The 19,595-nt window shown below is 39.6% G+C and overlaps 1 protein-coding gene across 1 annotated transcript in view; it reads right to left on the bottom strand.

Annotated features, from left to right (window-relative positions):
* Window positions 1-18,161, bottom strand: part of ASAH2 (N-acylsphingosine amidohydrolase 2) — a 97,525-nt gene extending 79,364 nt beyond the window's left edge. Inside the window, exons 1-4 of the mRNA XM_037804987.1 lie at window positions 18,044-18,161; window positions 15,283-15,414; window positions 12,486-12,682; window positions 8,514-8,663 (exon numbers count right to left, since the gene is read on the bottom strand). Coding sequence (XP_037660915.1) covers window positions 8,514-8,663; window positions 12,486-12,682; window positions 15,283-15,409 — 474 coding nt within the window. The 5' untranslated portion in view covers window positions 15,410-15,414; window positions 18,044-18,161. The remainder of the gene's footprint in view (window positions 1-8,513; window positions 8,664-12,485; window positions 12,683-15,282; window positions 15,415-18,043) is intronic.
* Window positions 18,162-19,595: the final 1,434 nt, after the last annotated feature.

Here is a 19,595-nt window from a genome sequence, read left to right as displayed (position 1 = left end):
CTAAAGTAGAATGAAGAGTCAGACAACATTACCAATGCCAAGAGTCCCATACCCCTTCCTTATGCCCCTCTCTTATATGCATTTAGCTTTGGTATATTGCCTTTGTTACATTAAAGGAAGCATAATACAATGTTTCTGTTAATTATAGTCTCTAGTTTGCATTGATTGTATTTTCCCCCAATACCTCCCTATTTTTAACACCTTGCAAGGTTGACATTCATTTGTTCTCCCTCATGAAAAAACATATTTGTACATTTTATCACAATTGTAAAATACTCTAGGTTTCACTGAGTTATACAGTCCCAGTCTTTATCTTTCTTCTTTCCATCTGGTGTCCCACATACTCCTAACCTTCCTCTTTCAACCATATTCATAGTTATCTTTGTTCAGTGTACTTACATTGCTGTGCTACCATTACCCAAAATTGTGTTCCAAACCTCTCACTCCTGTCTTTTCCTTTCTGTCTGTAGTGCTCCCTTTAGTATCTCCTATAGAGCAGGTATCTTGTTCACAAACTCTGTCATTGTCTGTTTGTCAGAGAATATTTTGAACTGTCCCTCATATGTGAAGGACAGTTTTGCCAGATATAGGATTCCTGGTTGGCGGTTTTTCTCTTTCAGTATCTTAAACATATCACACCACTTCCTTCTTGCCTCCACGATTTCTGCTAAGAAATCCACACATAGTCTTATTAAGCTTCCTTTGTATGTGATGGATTGCTTTTCTCTTGTTGTTTTCAGGATTCTCTCTGTCTTTGACATTTGATAATCTGATCATTAAGTGTCTTGGCATAGGCCTATTCAGATCTATTCTGTTCGGGGTACACTGTGCTTCTTGGATCTGTAATATTATGTCTTTTATAAGAGATGGGAAATTTTCATTGATTATTTCCTCTGTTATTGCTTCTGCCTCTTTTCCCTTCTCTTCTCCTTCTGGGACACACATGACACATACATTCCTACATTTCATTTTGTCATTCAATTCCCAGAGACTCTGCTCATAGTTTTCCATTCTTTTCTCTATCTGTTCTTTTGTGTGTAGGCTTTCAGGTGTTTTGTTCTCCAGTTCCTGAGTGTTTTCTTCTGCCTCTTGAGATCTGCTGTTGCATGTTTCCATTGTGTTTTTCGTCTCTCATGTTGTACCTTTCATTTCCATAGATTCTGCCAGTTGTTTTTTCGAACTTTCGATTTCTGCCTTATGTATGCCCAGTGTTTCCTTTGTAGCCTTTACCAGTGTTTCCTTTGTAGCCTTTACCTCTTTTGCCATATCTTCCCCAAACTTTTTGAATTGATTTAGCATTAGTTGTTTCAATTCCTGTATCTCAGTTGACGTGTAAGTTTGTTCCTTTGACTGGGCCATAACGTTGTTTTTCTTAGTGTATGTTATAGTTTTCTGTTGTCTAGGCATCTGGTTTCCTTGGTTACCCCCATCAGGTTTTCCCAGACAAGAACAAGCTCAGGTCACAGAAGGGGGAAATTATTCAGTATCCAGTTTCCCTGATGGTGTGTCTTAGAGGATTGACACACCCTGTGCTTTTCTGCCTAGCAGGTGGTACCTGTCAGCCTGTCACTACACATTGGGGTAAGGAGGTGTGGTCTGTGGCTGTTTTCCCCAGGCTCTGGGGTTTGATTCTGAATGGAAGGCAGGTAGTAGAGTTTGGCACCACCTTCTTCCTCTTAGAGAAGATACACCCCTTAGGGAGAGGCAATTTGCATATAAACAGATTCTTTGTTTCTCTGACTCTGCTATCTCTACCCTTGTCTGGATCAGAGTGCTGCAAGTTTAAAATGGCTGAGGCTTTCTCTATGGCAGAGCACTGTGAGCTGAAAATGGCTGAGGCTTTCTCCACTCAGCCAACCAGGCTGAGAGAGAGAGAAAGGGACAGAAAGCCCCCTTTCAGGGTCAGTCTACAGCCCCCAGATTCACCCATAAGCCAGAGATAGCACCCAATCCTTTGGGCTCCCCATCCTGAGACAGATACACATCCTGGCTCTCCAAGGTCAGTTGTCACCAAAAGCCTCTGTCTGCTTGTTGGGGATTTGTAGCTTGTATTGAGCAGTTAACATTTGTTATTTAAAACCCCAGTTGGAGCTGGGCTGAGGTATATTTGCTTGTTCAGATACTGTTCAGTGAGGCTTTGCAGTTCAGGTTGCCATGAGGGAGGGTCTCTCGGTTCACGTCTGCAGTTTTTACTTACAGATTTTATGCTGTGATCTTGGGCATTTCTCCCAATCCAGATCATTGCATGATGTGGACAGTCACAGTTGTCTCCCAGCAGTTATTCCAGATCTTTTACTAGTTGTTCCTGGTTGCTTATTAGTTGCTCTGGGGAGACTAACCAACTTTCACCCCTCCCTATGCTGCCATCTTATCCAGGCTCCTCTAAAAATACATTCTTTTTTTTTTTATTTTTTTTTTATTTTTTTTTATTTTTTTTTTAATCATCATTTTATTGAGATATATTCACATACCACGCAGTCATACAAAACAAATTGTACTTTCGATTGTTTACAGTACCATTACATAGTTGTACATTCATCACCTAAATCAATCCCTGACACCTTCATTAGCACACACACAAAAATAACAAGAATAATAATTAGAGTGAAAAAGAGCAATTGAAGTAAAAAAGAACACTGGGTACCTTTGTCTGTTTGTTTCCTTCCCCTACTTTTCTACACATCCATCCATAAACTAGACAAAGTGGAGTTTGGTCCTTATGGCATTCCCAATCCCATTGTCACCCCTCATAAGCTACATAAAAATACATTCTTAATCAATGGGTCAAAGAAGAAATCACGAGGGTAAATCAGGAAATATCTTGAGATGAATGAAAACAACACAGCATATCAAAACCTATTGGATATAGCAAATACAGTGCTCAGAGGGTAATTTATAACTCTAAATACTTATAAAAAAGAAGAAAGACCTCACATCACAGATCTAACCTCACACCTAGAGAAACAAGAAAAAGAAGAGCAAACTAAACCCAAAGTGAGCAGAAAGGAAGGAAATAAAGATTAGAGCAGAGATAAGTGAAATAGAGAATTAAAAAAAAAAAGAACCAATAAAACCAAAAATTGGTTCTGTGTAAAGATCAATAAAATAGACAACCTATTAGCTAGACTAACAAAGAAAAAAAAAAAGAGAGAACATGCAAATTATTAAAATCAGGAATAAAAGAGAGGACATTACTACCAACCCCAAAGGAATAAAAAGGATTGTAAGAGGATAATGTGAATAATTATATGTCAACCAATTAGATAACTGTGGTGGTTTGAAGTGATGTATCCCAGAAAAACATGTTCTTAAATTTAATCCATTCTTGTGGGTGTGAATCCATTGTAAGAAGAACCTTTTGATGAAGTTGCTTCAGTTAAGATGTGGCCTATCACAATCAAAAGGGTCTTTATAAGCAGAATGAAATTCAGACAGAGAGAGAAAAATGCCACAGGAGGCAAGAAACTGAAATTCACTTCCACCTGGAAGAGAATAGAGAGGCCAGGAAAGGCCTTTGTGTGCATTTTCATGTGACAGAAAAGCCAAGAACCAAGGATCACCAGCTGCCAGCCCCAGAATGCTAGTCTTTAGGAAGAAAGCATCACCTTGATGATGCCTTGAATTGGACTTTCTTTAAGCCTCAAAACCATGAGCTAATAATTCTGATTGTTTAAGACAGCCCATTGCATGGTATTTGCTTGAGCAGCCAAGAAACTAAAACAATAACCTAAGTTAAATGAACAAATTCCTAGAAACATGCAAACTACTCATACTTGCTCAAGAAGAAATATAAGATCTCAAGAGACCAATAACAAGGAAAGAGTTTGAATCAGTAATCAAAACCCACCTAATAAAGAAAAGCCCTATGTGAGATGGTTTCACTGGTGAATTCTACCTAACATTGAAAGAATCAACAACAACACTACTCAAACTCTTCCAAAATAATTGAAGAAGAAGGAACACTTCCCAACTCATTCTATGAGGCAAGCATCACCCTAATACAAAAGACAGATAAAATTATTACAAGGAAAGAAAATTGCAGACCAATATCCCTCATGAATATACATGGAAAAATCCTAACAACACAATAGCAAACCAAATCCAATAACACATCAAAAAAATTATACACCCTGATCAAGTGGAATTTATCCCAGGTATGCAAGGGTGGTTCAACATAAGAAAACCAACTAATATAATATACCACATTAATAATAGGAAGGGAGAAACAACATGATCATCTCAATTGATGCAGAAGAGGCATTCATCACCCCTTCCTGATTAAAAAAAAAAAAAAAAAAAAAAAAGCCCAGAAAACTAGGAAGCAAAGGGAACATCCTTATCATGATAAAAGGCATATATGAAACACCCACAGCTAACATCATAACCAATGATGAAAGACTGAGAGTTTTCCCTATAAAATCAGTAACAAGACAAGGATGACCACTATCTCCATTGTTATTAAACATTGTACTGGAAGTTCTAGCTAGAGCAGTAAGGCAAGAAAAAGAAGGCACCCAAATTGGAAAAGAACTAAAACTCTTCCTTTTTGCAAATGGTGTGATCCTATACATGGACAATCATGAAAAATCCACAATAAAGCTACTAGAGCTAATAAATAAATTCAGCAAAGTGACAGGGTATAAGACGAACTTGCAAAAATCAGTGGTGTTTCTGTACACTAGCAATGAACAATCTAAGAAGAAATCAAGAAATATTGCATTTACAATAGAAAATAAAAGAATCAAACATCTAGGAATACATTTAACCAAGGATATAAAGAACTTATACATTGAAAACTGTAAATCATTGCTGAAAGAAATTAAAGAAGACCTAAATAAATGGAAAGACATTCCATGTTCATGGATTGAAAAACTAAATATTTTAAAATGTCAGTTCTACCCAGAGTGATACACAGATTCAATGCAATTACAATCAGTGGACTTCTTCACAGAAATGGAAAACCAATCATCAAATTCATATGGAATGGTGAGGGGCCCTAAACAGCCAAAACCATCTTGAAAAAAGAACAAAGTTGGAGGACTCACATTTTCTGATTTTAAAACTTATTACAAAGCCACTGGGCAGGTTTGGATGGATTATGTCCCCCCAAATGCCATTATCTTTGATGCAATCTTGTGGGGGCTGATGTACCAGTGTTGATTAGGTTGGAAACTATTGGTTCAGTATTTCCATGGAGATGTGACTCAATCAACTATGGGCAACATAGGCCCAGATGCAGATGCAGAGCAGCTGAGAGTGACATTTTGAAGAGGAGCTGCAGATAAGAGAGGCCAAAACACCCCAAGAGCAACATTTTGGAGAACACCATTTTGAAATGCAACCTGAGAGCAAGCAGATGCCAGCCACGTGCCTTCCCAGCTAACAGAGGTTTTCTGGACACCACTGGCCATCCTTCAGTGAAGGTACCCTGTGTTGATGCCTTATCTTGGACACCTTATGGCCTTAAGACTGTAACTTTGTAACCAGATAAACCCCCTTTATAAAAGCCCATCCATTTCTGGTGTTTTGCAAAAGGGCAGCATTAGCAACTGGAACAGCCACAATCATCAAAATAGCATGGAATTGACACAAGGACTGACATATAGACCAATGGAATCAAACTGAGAGTCCAGAAATAAACCCTCACACCTTTGGCCAATAGATCCTTGACAAGGGTGCCAAATGAATTCAGTGGGGAAAGAAAAGTCTCTTCATCAATGGTGCTGGGAGAAATGGATAGCCATATGCAAAGAATGAAGGTGGAACCCTACCTCACACCATATACAAAAAATTAATTCAAAATGGATCAAAGACCTAAATATAAAAACCAAAGCTATAAAACTCCTAGAGGAAACATAGGCAAATATCTTCACAATCTTGTGTTAGACAATAGTTTCTTAGACTTTACACCCAAAGCACAAACAAAAGAAAAAATATATAAATGAGACCTCATCAAAATTAAAAACTTCCGTGCAAGGGACTTTATCATGAAAGTAAAAAGACAATCTACAGAATGGGGGAAGATATTTGGAAATATCCAATAAGGTTTAATACCCAGAATATATAAAGAAATCCTACACCTCAATAACAAAAAGATAAACAACCCAATTTAAAAATTTGGAAAAGAATTGAATAGACATTTCTCCAAAGGAGAAGTATGAATGGCTAATAAATACATGAAAAGATGCTCAGAGTCATCAGCTACCAGGGAAATGCAAATCAAAACCACAACAAGATACTATTTCACACTCACTAGAATTGCTACTATTAAAAACACAGAAAATAATAAGTGTTGGAAAGGATGTGGAGAAATAAGAATACGAATTCATTATTGGTGGGAAAATGGTGCAGCCACTGTGGAAAACACTTTGGCAGTTCATCAGGAAGTTAAGTATAGAATTACCATATGACCAAGCAATCCCACTTCTAGGCATATACCCAGAAGAAATGAAAGCAGGGACATGAACAGATATTTGCATACTGATAATCATAGTGGCATTATTCACAATTGCCAAAAGGTGGAAGCAATCCTAGTGCCCATTAACCAATGAATGTATAAATGAAATATGGTATATATAAATAATGGAATGCAATTCAGCTGTAAAAAGGAACTTCTGATGCATGCTACATCAGGGATGAATCTTGAAGGCATCATGCTGAGTGAAATAAGCCAGACCCAAAAGGACAAATACTGTATGATCTCATTTACATAAAATAAGTAGAATATGCAAATTCAGAAATTCAGAAACTAGAATTCAGGTTACCAGGGGCCTAGTTGTTGGAGGGGATGGAGAGTTAATGTTAAATTTGTACCAACTTTCTGTTTGGAGTGATGGGAAAGTTTTGGCAATGGATGATGGTAATGGAGGCACAACTTTGTGAATGTAATAAACACCACTGAATTGTATATTTAAAAAGGGATAAAAAGGAAATTTTTACCCTTTGCCATACACACACACTCATATACACACAAGCCATAAAATTTGTAAAACAAAAAGAGTGAACCCTAATGTAAACAGTATAATAGTGTTGTTTCATAAGTTGTGTACCATACTAATGTAAAATGCTAATGATAGGGAAAACTGTGTATGTGAGACAGGCGCCTATGGGAACTCTGTACTTCTGCATGATTTCTCTGTAATACTACAATGCTCTAATAAAGAAAAAAAAAATGTGGTTCTGGGAATCAGGCATATATTTGTTCAGAATCCAATTCTACCATTTTCTAACTGTGTGAATTTAGGAAACTTACTAAGACTCAGTTCCCTCATGCATAAAATGGAGATAACAGACCTACATCATAGGATTGTTGTGGTAGTAGAGTGGGAAAAACAATCCCCTGCTTCTCATTTTTCCATAGACGGGAGAAGTTCCCACTCAACTCCCCAAGGAGTGTTACTAGAGAAATGCTTTTAGCCCCTCTTGTCACCCCTTTCACTGTCCTCTTCACACACAGCAGAAGGAACAAAGTATTTAATAGGTAAAGTTGAAAGATAATTGACATTTAATGGTCTTTGGACTCCAGATTCCTCTCTCCTATTCATGAATATGTATGACGTTAGCAAAGCACATTTTCTTTCTGTGATCTGATCCCTGGGTCACAGCCTTGGACTTGACTCACAGAGAAAGACCTAGAAGTTCATGAGTCCATGACTGTCTGTCACTCTATTTCTTTCTCTCCCTCACCACCTCCCTCTCTTCCCTTTTCTCTCCCTCCTTCCTTATGTCTCTCTCCCTCCCTCTTTCTCTCTTTCTTCCATTCACTTTCTCTCATTCACTCCTACTCTCTCTTTCCTGCACCTGCACAGGGTCCAAGGCAGCCCAGGACCTCCAAGCCCTTTTCTGATAGGCTCAAGTTTCTCCACAGTTGTGTATTAAAGTCTAAATTGAGGGAAAATCATAGAAGAGCCTGGCCATTATTCTACAATGTAGTTTAAAGATTAAGATAGCTGCTGTTGTATTCTTTATAAACTATTATTATGGAAAGTTTCAAACACATATAAGAGCAATCAGAATAGTATCATGAAGCCCCACCTTATCCCACCCCACCCCATGCCCAGCACTCAGCTTTAGCAATTATCAACCCAAGGCCAACCTCTTCTCAGTGTTGTATTTTAATTCTCATTTGGTCCCTTGCATATGTTTTCAATTGTTTAATAATTTGAGGGAAGGTTTAGTAACGAATTTGTGCTCTCACACCTCTAACAAGAAGGGTAAAGTAAGAGAATGTAAGTGAAGATCACCTAGAACAAAGTAAGTTCACAAAAATCATTAGCATTAATAAAGATGATGAGCCATCAGCTGACTGAAAGCAGGTTGTGAACAATATATCTTAGAATAGATTATATGAACCATTCTCCTTATATGACTGCCTGCCAGCTTGTCAAGAGCGTATGATGTTGAGCATAGTGGAAAACTCATTGGATTAGAAACCAAGAGGGTTTTGTTCCCATCACATTCACTCATATGCTTTTATTTTAAACCATGTCATTTTTCTCCCCTGAATCACTTACCTCCAGACTGAGTCGTTGGGATACCATGCCTATGTCGACGCTGACAAACACCACTCTATTTGACCCATCAGGTTCCGCCATGATGAAAGCACGACTGAACAACCGCGTGAGGATACCCTGTGCATTCTGCCCACTTTTGCCATATCCCATCTAAAGAGAAAGAAAGAATCAGAGCTGCTCTGTTCCACTCACCTGCTACAAGAAGCCAGGTACAACCATAAAAAAATAAACTACCTATGAAAAACAAGGAAAAAAAAAATCAATATAACACTGTGACACCAATATAATATATGTGTTTCCAAGAATAATGCCAAAATCATAAAATAAGTTATAATCTTCTGTGTAGAAAAACTTAAAGGCAAAGTATTGATCAGGTTAGCAGAAGCTATTCACTGGGCTATGGGCAAGAAAGGAGCTGGGTGACCCACAAATTCCACTATTACACTAGAGACCCTTAGGGGGGCCTTTCTATTCTTTGAAATGAGTCATTTTCCAGGCTAAGGTACTACAGAAGGAACTGTTTTCCCTACCTCCACCCCACATTGACCAAGAATAGCCTGAAGATTGAAGGGTCCCTCATTGGCTGTTTAATGTGTGATGTTTTGCTTTTAAAAAAAAAAAAAAACGGTATCCGTATGATTAAGAGATCATTACTGAGGATACTTCTCCCTGGCTTTTACCATGTTGTTCCTACCTAAGCCAAGTCGTATCAAATACACCTATCCCAAGTCCATCTCTCACCCCATGTTATAAAGCCCAGGACTGCACCCAGATCTTCACAGTGCCCACTCTACTGCTCACTTTACCCCTCATCTGAGTTTTTGTTTAGGATTCACATTTCAGGGTCACTTTTCAGAATGAAGAGAAGGGAGTAATTCCTGGAATTTAAAGATTAAGTGATAAGAGAGAAAAATCCCAATGGACAACCTCATGTACTGATTTCTCAGAGAAATGTTAATATAAATGGACATTTCCACGATCATAGCCAAGAGGTTGCTTCCTAGCAGCGAATAGGCCACACCTGACCAACCCAAGGTATTTTACTTTGCTCACAAGTTATTGGCCCATACCAGGTATCCTGTCTGAACTAGTGTTGCTGTTGGGGATTGAAACCTGTTCCCTACAAAAGCATGTGCAGGTCCCAACCCCTGATCCCGTGGGTGTGAACTCATTTGTAAATGGGAATTTGAAGATGTTATTAGTTAAGGTGGGCCTTAATCCAATATAGCTAAAGTCCTTACAAGCAAAGGAAATGGGGCACAGAAAAGAAGCCATAGGGAGCAGCCAGAATTTGGAAGTCAACAGAATCTGGAAGAGAAAGGAGAAGACACTGCCATGTCCATTGCTAGGTGACAGAAAAGCCAAGGACCGATGATCACAGGCTTCCAGCATCAAAACAGCACAGTCTTTGGGGAAAAAGCATCAGGTTGCTAACACCTCTATTTTGCACTTTTCCTAGCCTCAAAACCATGAGCCAAAAAATCCTGTTGTTTAAGCCAACCCATGGCATGGTATTTGTTTTAACAGATAGGAAACAGTTTTGGGTACCAAGAGTAGAACATGGCTGTAACAGATACTTAAAAATGTGGGAACAGCTTTGGAATTGGGTAAAGGGTAGAGGCTGGAAGAATTGTGAGGGGCTTAATGGAAAAAGCACAGATTGCTTTGAAGAGACTGTTGGTAGAAATAGCAATGTAAAAGGTGCATCTGATGAGGCTTTAAAATGAAATGGTGAATGTGTTATTGGAAATTTGAACAAAGGCCATGTTTGTTATACAGTAGCAGAGACCTCGGTGAAATCATGTTCTGATATTGGGTGGAAGATAGAACCTGAAAATGATGAACCTGGATATTTAGCTGAGATTTCCAACTGAAGTGAGGAAGGTGCAGCCTGGCTTCTCCTTGCAGCTTATAGTAAAATGTGAGAGGAAAGGAATAAGCTGAGAACTGAGCTCTTTAGCACAAAGAAACCACAAAATGATAGTTTGGAAGAAGTTCTGAGCCTATCCAGATAGTGTGCTCTGAGACCAGAGTCAGAAGCAGCCCTCTCAGGGACCTCCCTGAGCTTTCAGGAAGTGGATTCCCAGAGGACAGGTGTCCATGTGTGGATTTAACTGAGCAATCCTTTACTAAAGAGGGTGTGACTGAACACTGATCCCTTCAGCCATTTCCGTGGATGTCAGCAATGGAAATGCAGTTATCCAGGAAGGATCTGGAGAAAGTTCTATTGTCAAACAGTTTGGAACCCCTGGATCTGCACACAAAGCCGACAAGTTTTTTGGGAAAAATGCCTGAAAGGGACAGAGAAGGGACAAACTGAAGGAAGAATGACTTTAAGGGCAGAACCATGGAAACTGAGGTCTGGACCAAAGAGACCTCCTTGGGCCAAGAGAGTGGGCCTACCCACGTGTGTGGAAAGGCAAAGCCCACCTCTACACTTGGAAGGGGCAGGCCATCTGCCCCTTTGCTTGGAGGGAATGGGCCTTGTGTCCTGTTGTTCAGAGAGAGAGCTCACAGATGGGGGTGCCTGTGCCGTACTGTTCTTGGAGAGCCTGGCCATCATTCCAATGTTCAGAGAGTGGGACCTTCACCCCAGTGTTCAGGCAGAGCATGGCTGCAGTGCAAGCCCTTCAAAGGCATGGGGCTGCCACTCCAGCAGGACTAGAGGATAAAACACTGATCCTCAGACCTTGAAATCTAATGGAGTTTGCCCTACCAGGTTTTGGACTGGTTTGGGACCCACGATCCCTGTTTTCCTTCTAATTTTTCCCTTCTGGAATGGGACTGTTTATCCTATGCCCATCCCTCCATTGTGTATTAGAAACAGATAACTTGTTTTCTAGGTTTCACAGTTCCATCAGACAGAGGAATTTTGCCCCAACATGGACCACGCCCATAACTGATTACCATGAGACTTTGAACTTAGCGTTGCTACTGAAATGACTTAAGGCTCTTGAGATGTTGTGAAGGAATGAATGCATTTTGTTTGTGGGAAGAACATATTTTTTTGGAGTCCAGAAGGCAGACTGCTGGTGATTGAATTATGTCCCCTACAAACGAGCATGTTCAGGTCCCAACCCCGGTTCTGTGGAGGCAAATCCATTTGTAAATAGGAAGTCTGAAGATGTTGTTAGTTAAGGTGAGCCCAAACAGAATGAGGGTGGCCCTTAATCCAATATGTCTGAAGTTCATAAAAGCAAAGGAAACTGGACACAGAAAAGAAGACGTGGGGAACAGCCAGAAGTTGAAAGTCAACAGAACCTGGAAGAGAAAGATGTCACTGCCATGTGACAGAAAAGCCAAGGATCAAGGTTCATAGGCTTCCAGCCCCAGAACAGAATAGTCTTTGGGGAAAAAGCATCACCTTGCTGATGACTCAATGTTGGACTTTTCCCAGCCTCAAAACTGTAAGCTAATAAATTCCTGTTATTTAAGTCAACCCACTGTATGGCATTTGTTTTAGGAAACTAAAACAGTTGCCTACATTTGTCAAACTGAGAGGTTTAAATACTCAAATCATCAATCCAGAGATTTTCTTGCTTCTCTTGAAAATTTGGGATATGGCAACCCTGAGCCCACATTCTACAAAGCAACAAGCAGCTAGACCACTGTCTAATTTTAATGTAGTCCCTACCACTTCCTACTGTCCTCTAAACTGCAGAGTCATTTGGCATTTATCATCTTACACTGACCTGCTTCACTCATTTATGGTACCTGTCTATCCACTGTAGCATTTGAGTTTGCCAGTCCTGCCATTTCCATTAATAAAACATGGCCAATTGACTTTACAAGGGAGTTGTGATTGAACAAAAGTTCCCCTCTTCTTTATATTCACAGAGTTAGGCATCAGTGAAGTCAATAGAAAAGCTAGAAGGAGAAAGTAATGATGGAATAATGAGGAATGAATGCAAAATGCAAAATAATAAAATTAGCTGTTTCATGGTCTACTTGAGGAGCTCATCATTTACCTACCAAACTGATGTCTGCTACTTGTCCTGTGCAGTCAGCTCGCCCAACACCAATATGGTAGCCACTAAAGTTCTGAAATAATGGAAGCTCCGACGTGTAAGTCATTGGAGGAGCTTGGGTGACTGTGGTGTTCTTGGTAACTGTCGAGCCCTGAGTAGCCAGAGGACTTTGGGTGGCTGGAGAAACATGGCTACCTGAATCTAAAAACAGAATAAGATATTTGAGAAACAATATTTCAGCCCTCTTATTTATTGGTGTTGACTGGTTGATTAGAACACATTTTTCCTAAGGAAAAATCTTTGTATATTCTCTCATATTTAAGATATATGGTAAGAAATATCTTCAGGAACACCAACAATATTATAATCCTAAGCAGGGTCTTTTTCTTGGACCAGAGATGTTTTCAACCTAACAATCAAGGTCTTTCTGAAATGTCCTTCAACTTCTCACCAAAATTCATTTCTTGTTAAACTCATGCCCCTTTACTCACCTACCCTGCAATGTGTTCTAGCCAAACAAATCATGTGCCAGGTTGCTGGCACACAACCTACTAAATCCAGTCTCTGGATTTGTTTCTACCGTCCTCTCCATGAGGGCCCTCATTCCTTTCCCTTTTACCAACTAATCTCTACCACCCCCTTCAGAGTTGGTCCACTTCAATCATATCTAGATCTGGCTCAACCCCTCAGCCCCAGAATGACACACTGGATCTCTTGACCCTGCTCTGATCCTCCTCGACCTTCTGAAGACTTATTCTTAACATGTTGTAGATCATTTTATACTTCTTGACATGGTCTCCCGTATTGTAATCATTCTCATACCACTATAAATGTATGTGTGCATATATAGAGATATGTATACACATATTCTATATTAATGTGTGTATGTATGCATATATATGTATACCTATTATAATACATACACACATATGAATATCAGGAGAGGGAGGACAGCATAGAGATTAAGAGGGTGGGTGCTAGAAACAAACAGCCTGGGTTTGAAACCTGACTCTACTGTTGACTAGCTGAACAAATTGCTTCACCTATTTTACCTTTATTTTCTCATCTATAAAATGGAGATGATTACAGTACCCTCTTCCTAGGGTTATTCTGAATAATAAATATGTTAATACACGTTAAGCATTTAGAACAATGTCTGCCACATGGCTATTATTTTATTTACATATTTAGACATTTTATTTGTTTGTTTATGGGGCTCAAGAAAACTTAGTGATGACCTAGGCCAACTTCTCAGTTTTGAAAATGAGAAAACTGAAACCCAGAGAAACAAAGTTTTCAGAGAGAGCATATGAAGCAACAGGCATCCATTCCAGACCCTCAGATTTCACATCTGATGCTCTTTCACTACCATTCTACATGAAGTTAGAATCCATGTCTTCCCCAAACCCAAATTGTCATCCCCAAACCCTCCTTCTCTTCAACACATCAAGTATTGCAGGGAGACAAGCAGGCATCTTTGCAATGGCCTCACTGCTACCAAGGTAGGAATGTAGTTCAAGGAAAACCAAACCTAGCCACCTAGTCGAGGGCAAGTGCCTCGTGATCTTGAAGTCTCAGTCTCTCTGTAGTCAAAATGGCATTAAGACTAGCACCTGATTTTATAGGAGTTCTGTGAGGATTAAATGAGAAAATTATGGAAAATCCTTACCATAGTGCTTGACACAAAGTAAACATTCCATAAACTATAACTGCTACTATGAGAATAGTGACTATAATTGTCAATAACCTCCCTGGGTCTCAGCCTCCTGATTATCTAATTTTAAGAAGCTAACTTCTAAGGATCCTTCCATTCCTAGCATTCCAAGACCCTGCTCTGCCCACTGCTAGAACAGAGAATCTCTGTTCCTCTGAGGCTGCAGAGGATTTGAAAGACCGCAGCATGGAAGAAACCAACTAGAAAAGAGAAGAGGCCACAAAAGGCTAAATTGAGATGAAAAATACCCTCCCTTCTCCATTTGGCTTAAGGCCAGCCCTCCTGTTGTTGGGTCAAAGAATTCCATCCCCACCTGCCTTCCGTACAGATGTTAAACAACCTAACTTAGAAGTGAAGGCTCTGTCAAGGACTCACGGGCTCAATACTGCCTATAAATGTGGCCTGAATATTTTTCAAAAACTAATTTCCAACATTTAAAAAAATCAGGAGTTGTCTAAAAATCCCAATTTCCACCTTCTCTTGAAAACTCAGGAGATTTGAGTCCATGTAGCATCATGACAACAAACAGCCAGTGCTCAGGGGAGGCCATGGACTCCACCTCAGAGAACCTGCCCTTCCCCACCCGTCTGTCTCCCCCAACCTCCTCATTTAAGGAACTTGATTGGCCCTCATAAGGATTTGAGTTTGAGACACCATCACTTAAGCTTTTCAGGGACTTATTGACATTCAGTGGATCTTTCCTTTTCCTTTTGCCCTCAGGAAAAGATTATGCCAATCAGGATGCAAAGAGAAAGAGAAGAGACTCCAGGCAAAAGTTCTAGTTACCAGAACTAGAATCCTGGGCTGTGCTTAGATCAGTGGAACAGTAAAAGGCAACAAGTACATGTCAGAATGCCTATCAGCTGGCTATTTGGGGACAAAGGTAGGCTTGATAAAAGCTGCTGTCAATGTAGAAAGGGCAATTGATGTAAGAGGGAGATGGTCACCCCAGGTTACTTAAGTACACATTGAACAGTCCAATTACCAGCACCATCAACAGATACTGATTCTCACTTTGGTATTCCCAGTAATCAAGAAATTGCCCATAGGCCTAGCAATAGCATCTACAAGAGCCCATGGCACTTACCTTGGTGGTTTTCAATGGTCCCACTGGTAATAAACAAAAGGCTGAGAAGGGCCACTGTAATTGCTGTCATCATCACAAGGAGGAAAATTAGGAACTTCTCCAATGTGGAGAAGGTGCGTTTGGCCATTTCTCCTATATTAAAGCAGGATTGGGAGAATCACAAATTAAGACACATGTGCTTCAAGCTGCCCAAAGAGAAGATGTCTTAGCTCTTTCATATTAATAGACTGTATCAGGGATGGCAAGTACAGAGCACACTTGCCATAGTTCCTTATGTCAAACCAATGGCAAGCAAGGCCAGTGAACTTCAGCACTCTTTGGATAAACCCTGAGGTGGTTTCTGAATTCTTTTCAACACAGTGTTCCTCCTGGCAGCCACCATCCATCATCTGTCATTGGCAAATGAGTTAAAATCTATTTGCATTCTATTTGGCTACATCATACTGCTTTCATTTATGACAGTGATCCTATTTATGTGCCATCTGTAGCTGGGCCTGGACAAGGAGCACTACTGTCACCAGGGGTGACTGATGTACCCACAAGCTTATACTTGGGAGATGGCTGGCTGGGATTAGGGCTGTACACTGTGGTCATGGATGAAGTAAAATCAACTTGTCCAGATGTAGATGAAACCCATAATTTTGGCCTTTAATCTCTATGTTCTAACTTTCAATTACTACCTTGTGGGAAAATAGCATGAAAATGGAGATTGACACCTCTGGTCTCAAGCAAGGCATTAGTAAAATTTCCCTCTCCAGTGATCAGAAGGATCCCACACATTTTGCAAACCCTATATCAAAGGATGGGGATAAAGAGTGCCCTTGTGCTCCACCAAAGCAGAAAAGGTCCTTATAGATTCTTTAAGAGGTTTTAGAAGGGCAATCCACCATCACCCAGAGGGACTAAAGAAGCTTAAAAATAACATATAGTGTAGTAGGAGGCAATATAATACAGTGGTTAAAAACTAGATTCTGAAATCTGACTTCAGAGTTCAAATCTCATTTCTTTCACTTATTGAGTTACTCTGGGAAATCCTGAACCTACATTGAACCTGTTTCCCAATCTCTTAATGGGGAGTTGATGATGATAATTTTAGTACATCATAGAGTTCCTATAAAAATAAGATGAGATAATGCAAGTGAAATACTTTGTTCCATGGAATATAATAAGTGCTCAAAAATTTTAGCATTTATCATTAAGTACAAAAATAGCAAAGACACTGCGCTCCTCCCCCTCTTAAAAGGAGTTTATATGCAGTGAGTATAAAAGATTATTATATTCACAGGCGGGAATCTTCAGAGCCCATTTTCTTCAACTGAGCTGTGAGATGGGATTGGAATTTCAAGACTTTCCCCCCAAATGGGTAATATGTGACTAAGATACCCTCATCTGGCAGTCAGCAGATGTGTTTAGTATGGCCCAGACAATTTTGTTTTAATTTGACTTAGTTGCCAACATAAAAGATAGATTTTGCATACAAATCTGGAACATCAAATTTTCTTTTAAAAAATTTCAGAAAATATGCCAGTACTGGGCCAACTTTTCCATGTGCCAACAGTTTCCTAAAACTCAGTAGCTGCTGTCTCCAAGCTGCCCACCCAGTGGGCCTTATCCATCTAAGTTGCTGTCTGGTCTTTGCATTCGTTTGGTTTTGTAATGTCTGGACTATAGGTTAAAGATCAATCTACCAATAGACACTTCAGAGTTACAGTCAATCTGAAAACAGACAAAGAGACTAGAACATCTTCCCAAATTTCCTGATTATTGGGAAAGCGTTCCTCATTCATCCATCCCCACCATGATCAATTCCACTACCACCAGTGGGGACAACTTCAAATCTAGGGCAAAACAAATTAGGCCCTAAATTCCTTTGGCAGTTTTCAGGAGTCAAGAAACATATCTGAGCTGTGCCTCTGAAACTTTGATGATGCAAAGAGGTTTACGAGCTCATTAGTTGCTGTTTCAGTGACAAACTTCAGATCCATTAAACCCTATTCTTGCTCAAACTTTGTTTTCTATGAGCCTTCCTACTAACCGAGATAGCATCTACACAAAGCAAGCAATTAAAAATGGATGACTGACTGTGGAAACTCAGAACCCCAGAGCATTACACAGGGATTGCTCATGTAAATATAGTCACTTCCTAGGAGCCTATGTATCAAAAAAGACACAGTTAACCAATACTTTTTCTTTTTCTGCTAGTTTTGCTCTGCTGAACTGATTACCACCACATGCCAAGAAAGGCATTTGATTTAACATTAGTGTTTTCACCTTTACTCTACCTGTGTATCTCACAGGAAAGTCTGCCAACACATTACCATTCTTTTCAACCACTTAGCTGACTCTGCCGTCACCTTTAGGGAAAGTAAACCTTCAGTTAGCACTATTTTCAAGTCTGAATCTGAACATTGAAGCAAAGGCCTTGTTTGCCTACAGATTGAAAACTCCCTCTGGAGAACTGAGACAATGATTACGTATTAAAGGATTCTATGCTTCAGAATGGTTACCACTTAATCTAGCATAATCGGGTAAGCTGAGCTATAAGGCCCTGATACCACAATAGTAAGAAACTTGCTACATCTTTATCTCGCTAAGGTCCCTACTTTTCAAGATGGAGACAATAAAAGATAATAATTTGGCCCAATGGATTTCCAAAACTAAGAAAATGAGGCGTAGCTTTCGTGTTTCATCATGATCTCTGAGACAATAGGTTGATTCAAGATTCTTCTTCCCTCCCACCCAAGAAAACAAATATTCTTACCTGATTTAACAATTCAGAAGAGCTTTCTTATCACAATAAAACAAACGGCCAGTCCAGAATTTTATCACCTTTCCCCTCCACGTTGCTTGTCTTAGACTTCTGGAGCACTCTCTGAAACCTATTAAGGAATGATTTGCAGAGTCAAGCCCAAGAGAGTTAGAGTTCTCATTCGAGTACATTTGTGGGGTTGGTACAAAGATGAGATCAAAGTATATTGATAACAAAAACTTTATACATAAACTCTCCCCTGGGACAGCCTGCTACACAGAAGCCCAGCTGGGCTGAAGGTCATTTCAGTTACAATTCTTCCAGCATGACAAGTTCTGTGGGATGCCCACGACCCAGATCACAAATGAATGCACCTGCTTTATTTATCCCTACTCATTCAACCAGCAACCCAGAGGAAGTGGTAATATATGCTGGAAATTATGTGGGCTATGGATCCCACTTGACAATATCTACACCAATTTCAGAACAGAAAAGTGCTTTTAATTTTTAGGTTCTTATGTTAAAAAGGAACCAAAGCTTTAGGTTAGCTGAGAGTGTGAATAAATAAATAATACAATGGAGTAAGAATGTTATGAGACCATTAAAATCACACTGAAGAAAAAATTATCGTGACATGGAAAAACAGTCACTAAACATTAGATTTTTCTAAGTTTACAAGATAGTAAGATACCATTTTTATAAAGCGTATGTTATTTGTATGTGTGTTCATAAAGACTATAAGAAAGTACAGAGGAATATTAAGTGATGGTAGGATTATGGGTGGTTTTCGTTTTCTTCTTTTTGCCTTGATATTTTCTACAATGACCACGTATCACATTTGTAAGGGAGAAAAGACGATGTTAACCTCCTTTTGGAAAATTTATACAATATAAGGGCAGGAATTAAACAATAGCCCATAAGAGATGCAGAGAGCAAAACATAGGCCAAACCCCTCCTTGTTTCCTAATAAATCCAAGCTTTCCAAGAAGCAGTCTGAAAACAAGTATGAAGAAGGCCAAACAGCTGCTTTCTTCCTCACAGAGTTGACAGATCCAAGGTTTCAACTGAAATATTAGATACACAACTATCTTCAGATAGGGCATTTAGCAATGTACCTTAGGCGTCTCTCTGCTGCTATAGAGAAGAACACGAGTCAATCATGGTAAACAAGTTTGCTCTAGTGCATTTATGTTAGAATTCTTTAGTTACAAGCAACAGGAGACCCAATCTGGCTAACTTAAGGAAAAGGGTGGGGGGAAGGAGAGGGAAATTCATTGGAAGACAACAGAAAAGGCTAAAGACCTACGCTCAGGAAGACCAGGGCAGCTCTGTGGATCTAGGTGGAGCTCTAGATCTCTTGGGGGCGTCACCACTGAGATGAATGCACTCCAACTTCTTTATGTCTTTGTGTTGCTTCACTCATGCTTCCACTTCCTGGAAGATACTCTCTGGCCTATTCAGATCATTTGCCTATCCCTTCCCTTGACCATACCAACCAGACCATACCAAAGAGGGAAGGGTGGTTCTCCAAAATAAAATAAAATAAAGGTAGAATAGATGTTGG

Source organism: Choloepus didactylus, chromosome 15 (genome assembly GCF_015220235.1).
Source record: "Choloepus didactylus isolate mChoDid1 chromosome 15, mChoDid1.pri, whole genome shotgun sequence".
Taxonomy (NCBI): Eukaryota; Metazoa; Chordata; class Mammalia; order Pilosa; family Megalonychidae; genus Choloepus; species Choloepus didactylus.
The sequence above is the reverse complement of the archived record's forward strand: the minus strand, read 5'-3'. Positions and strand labels throughout refer to the sequence as shown.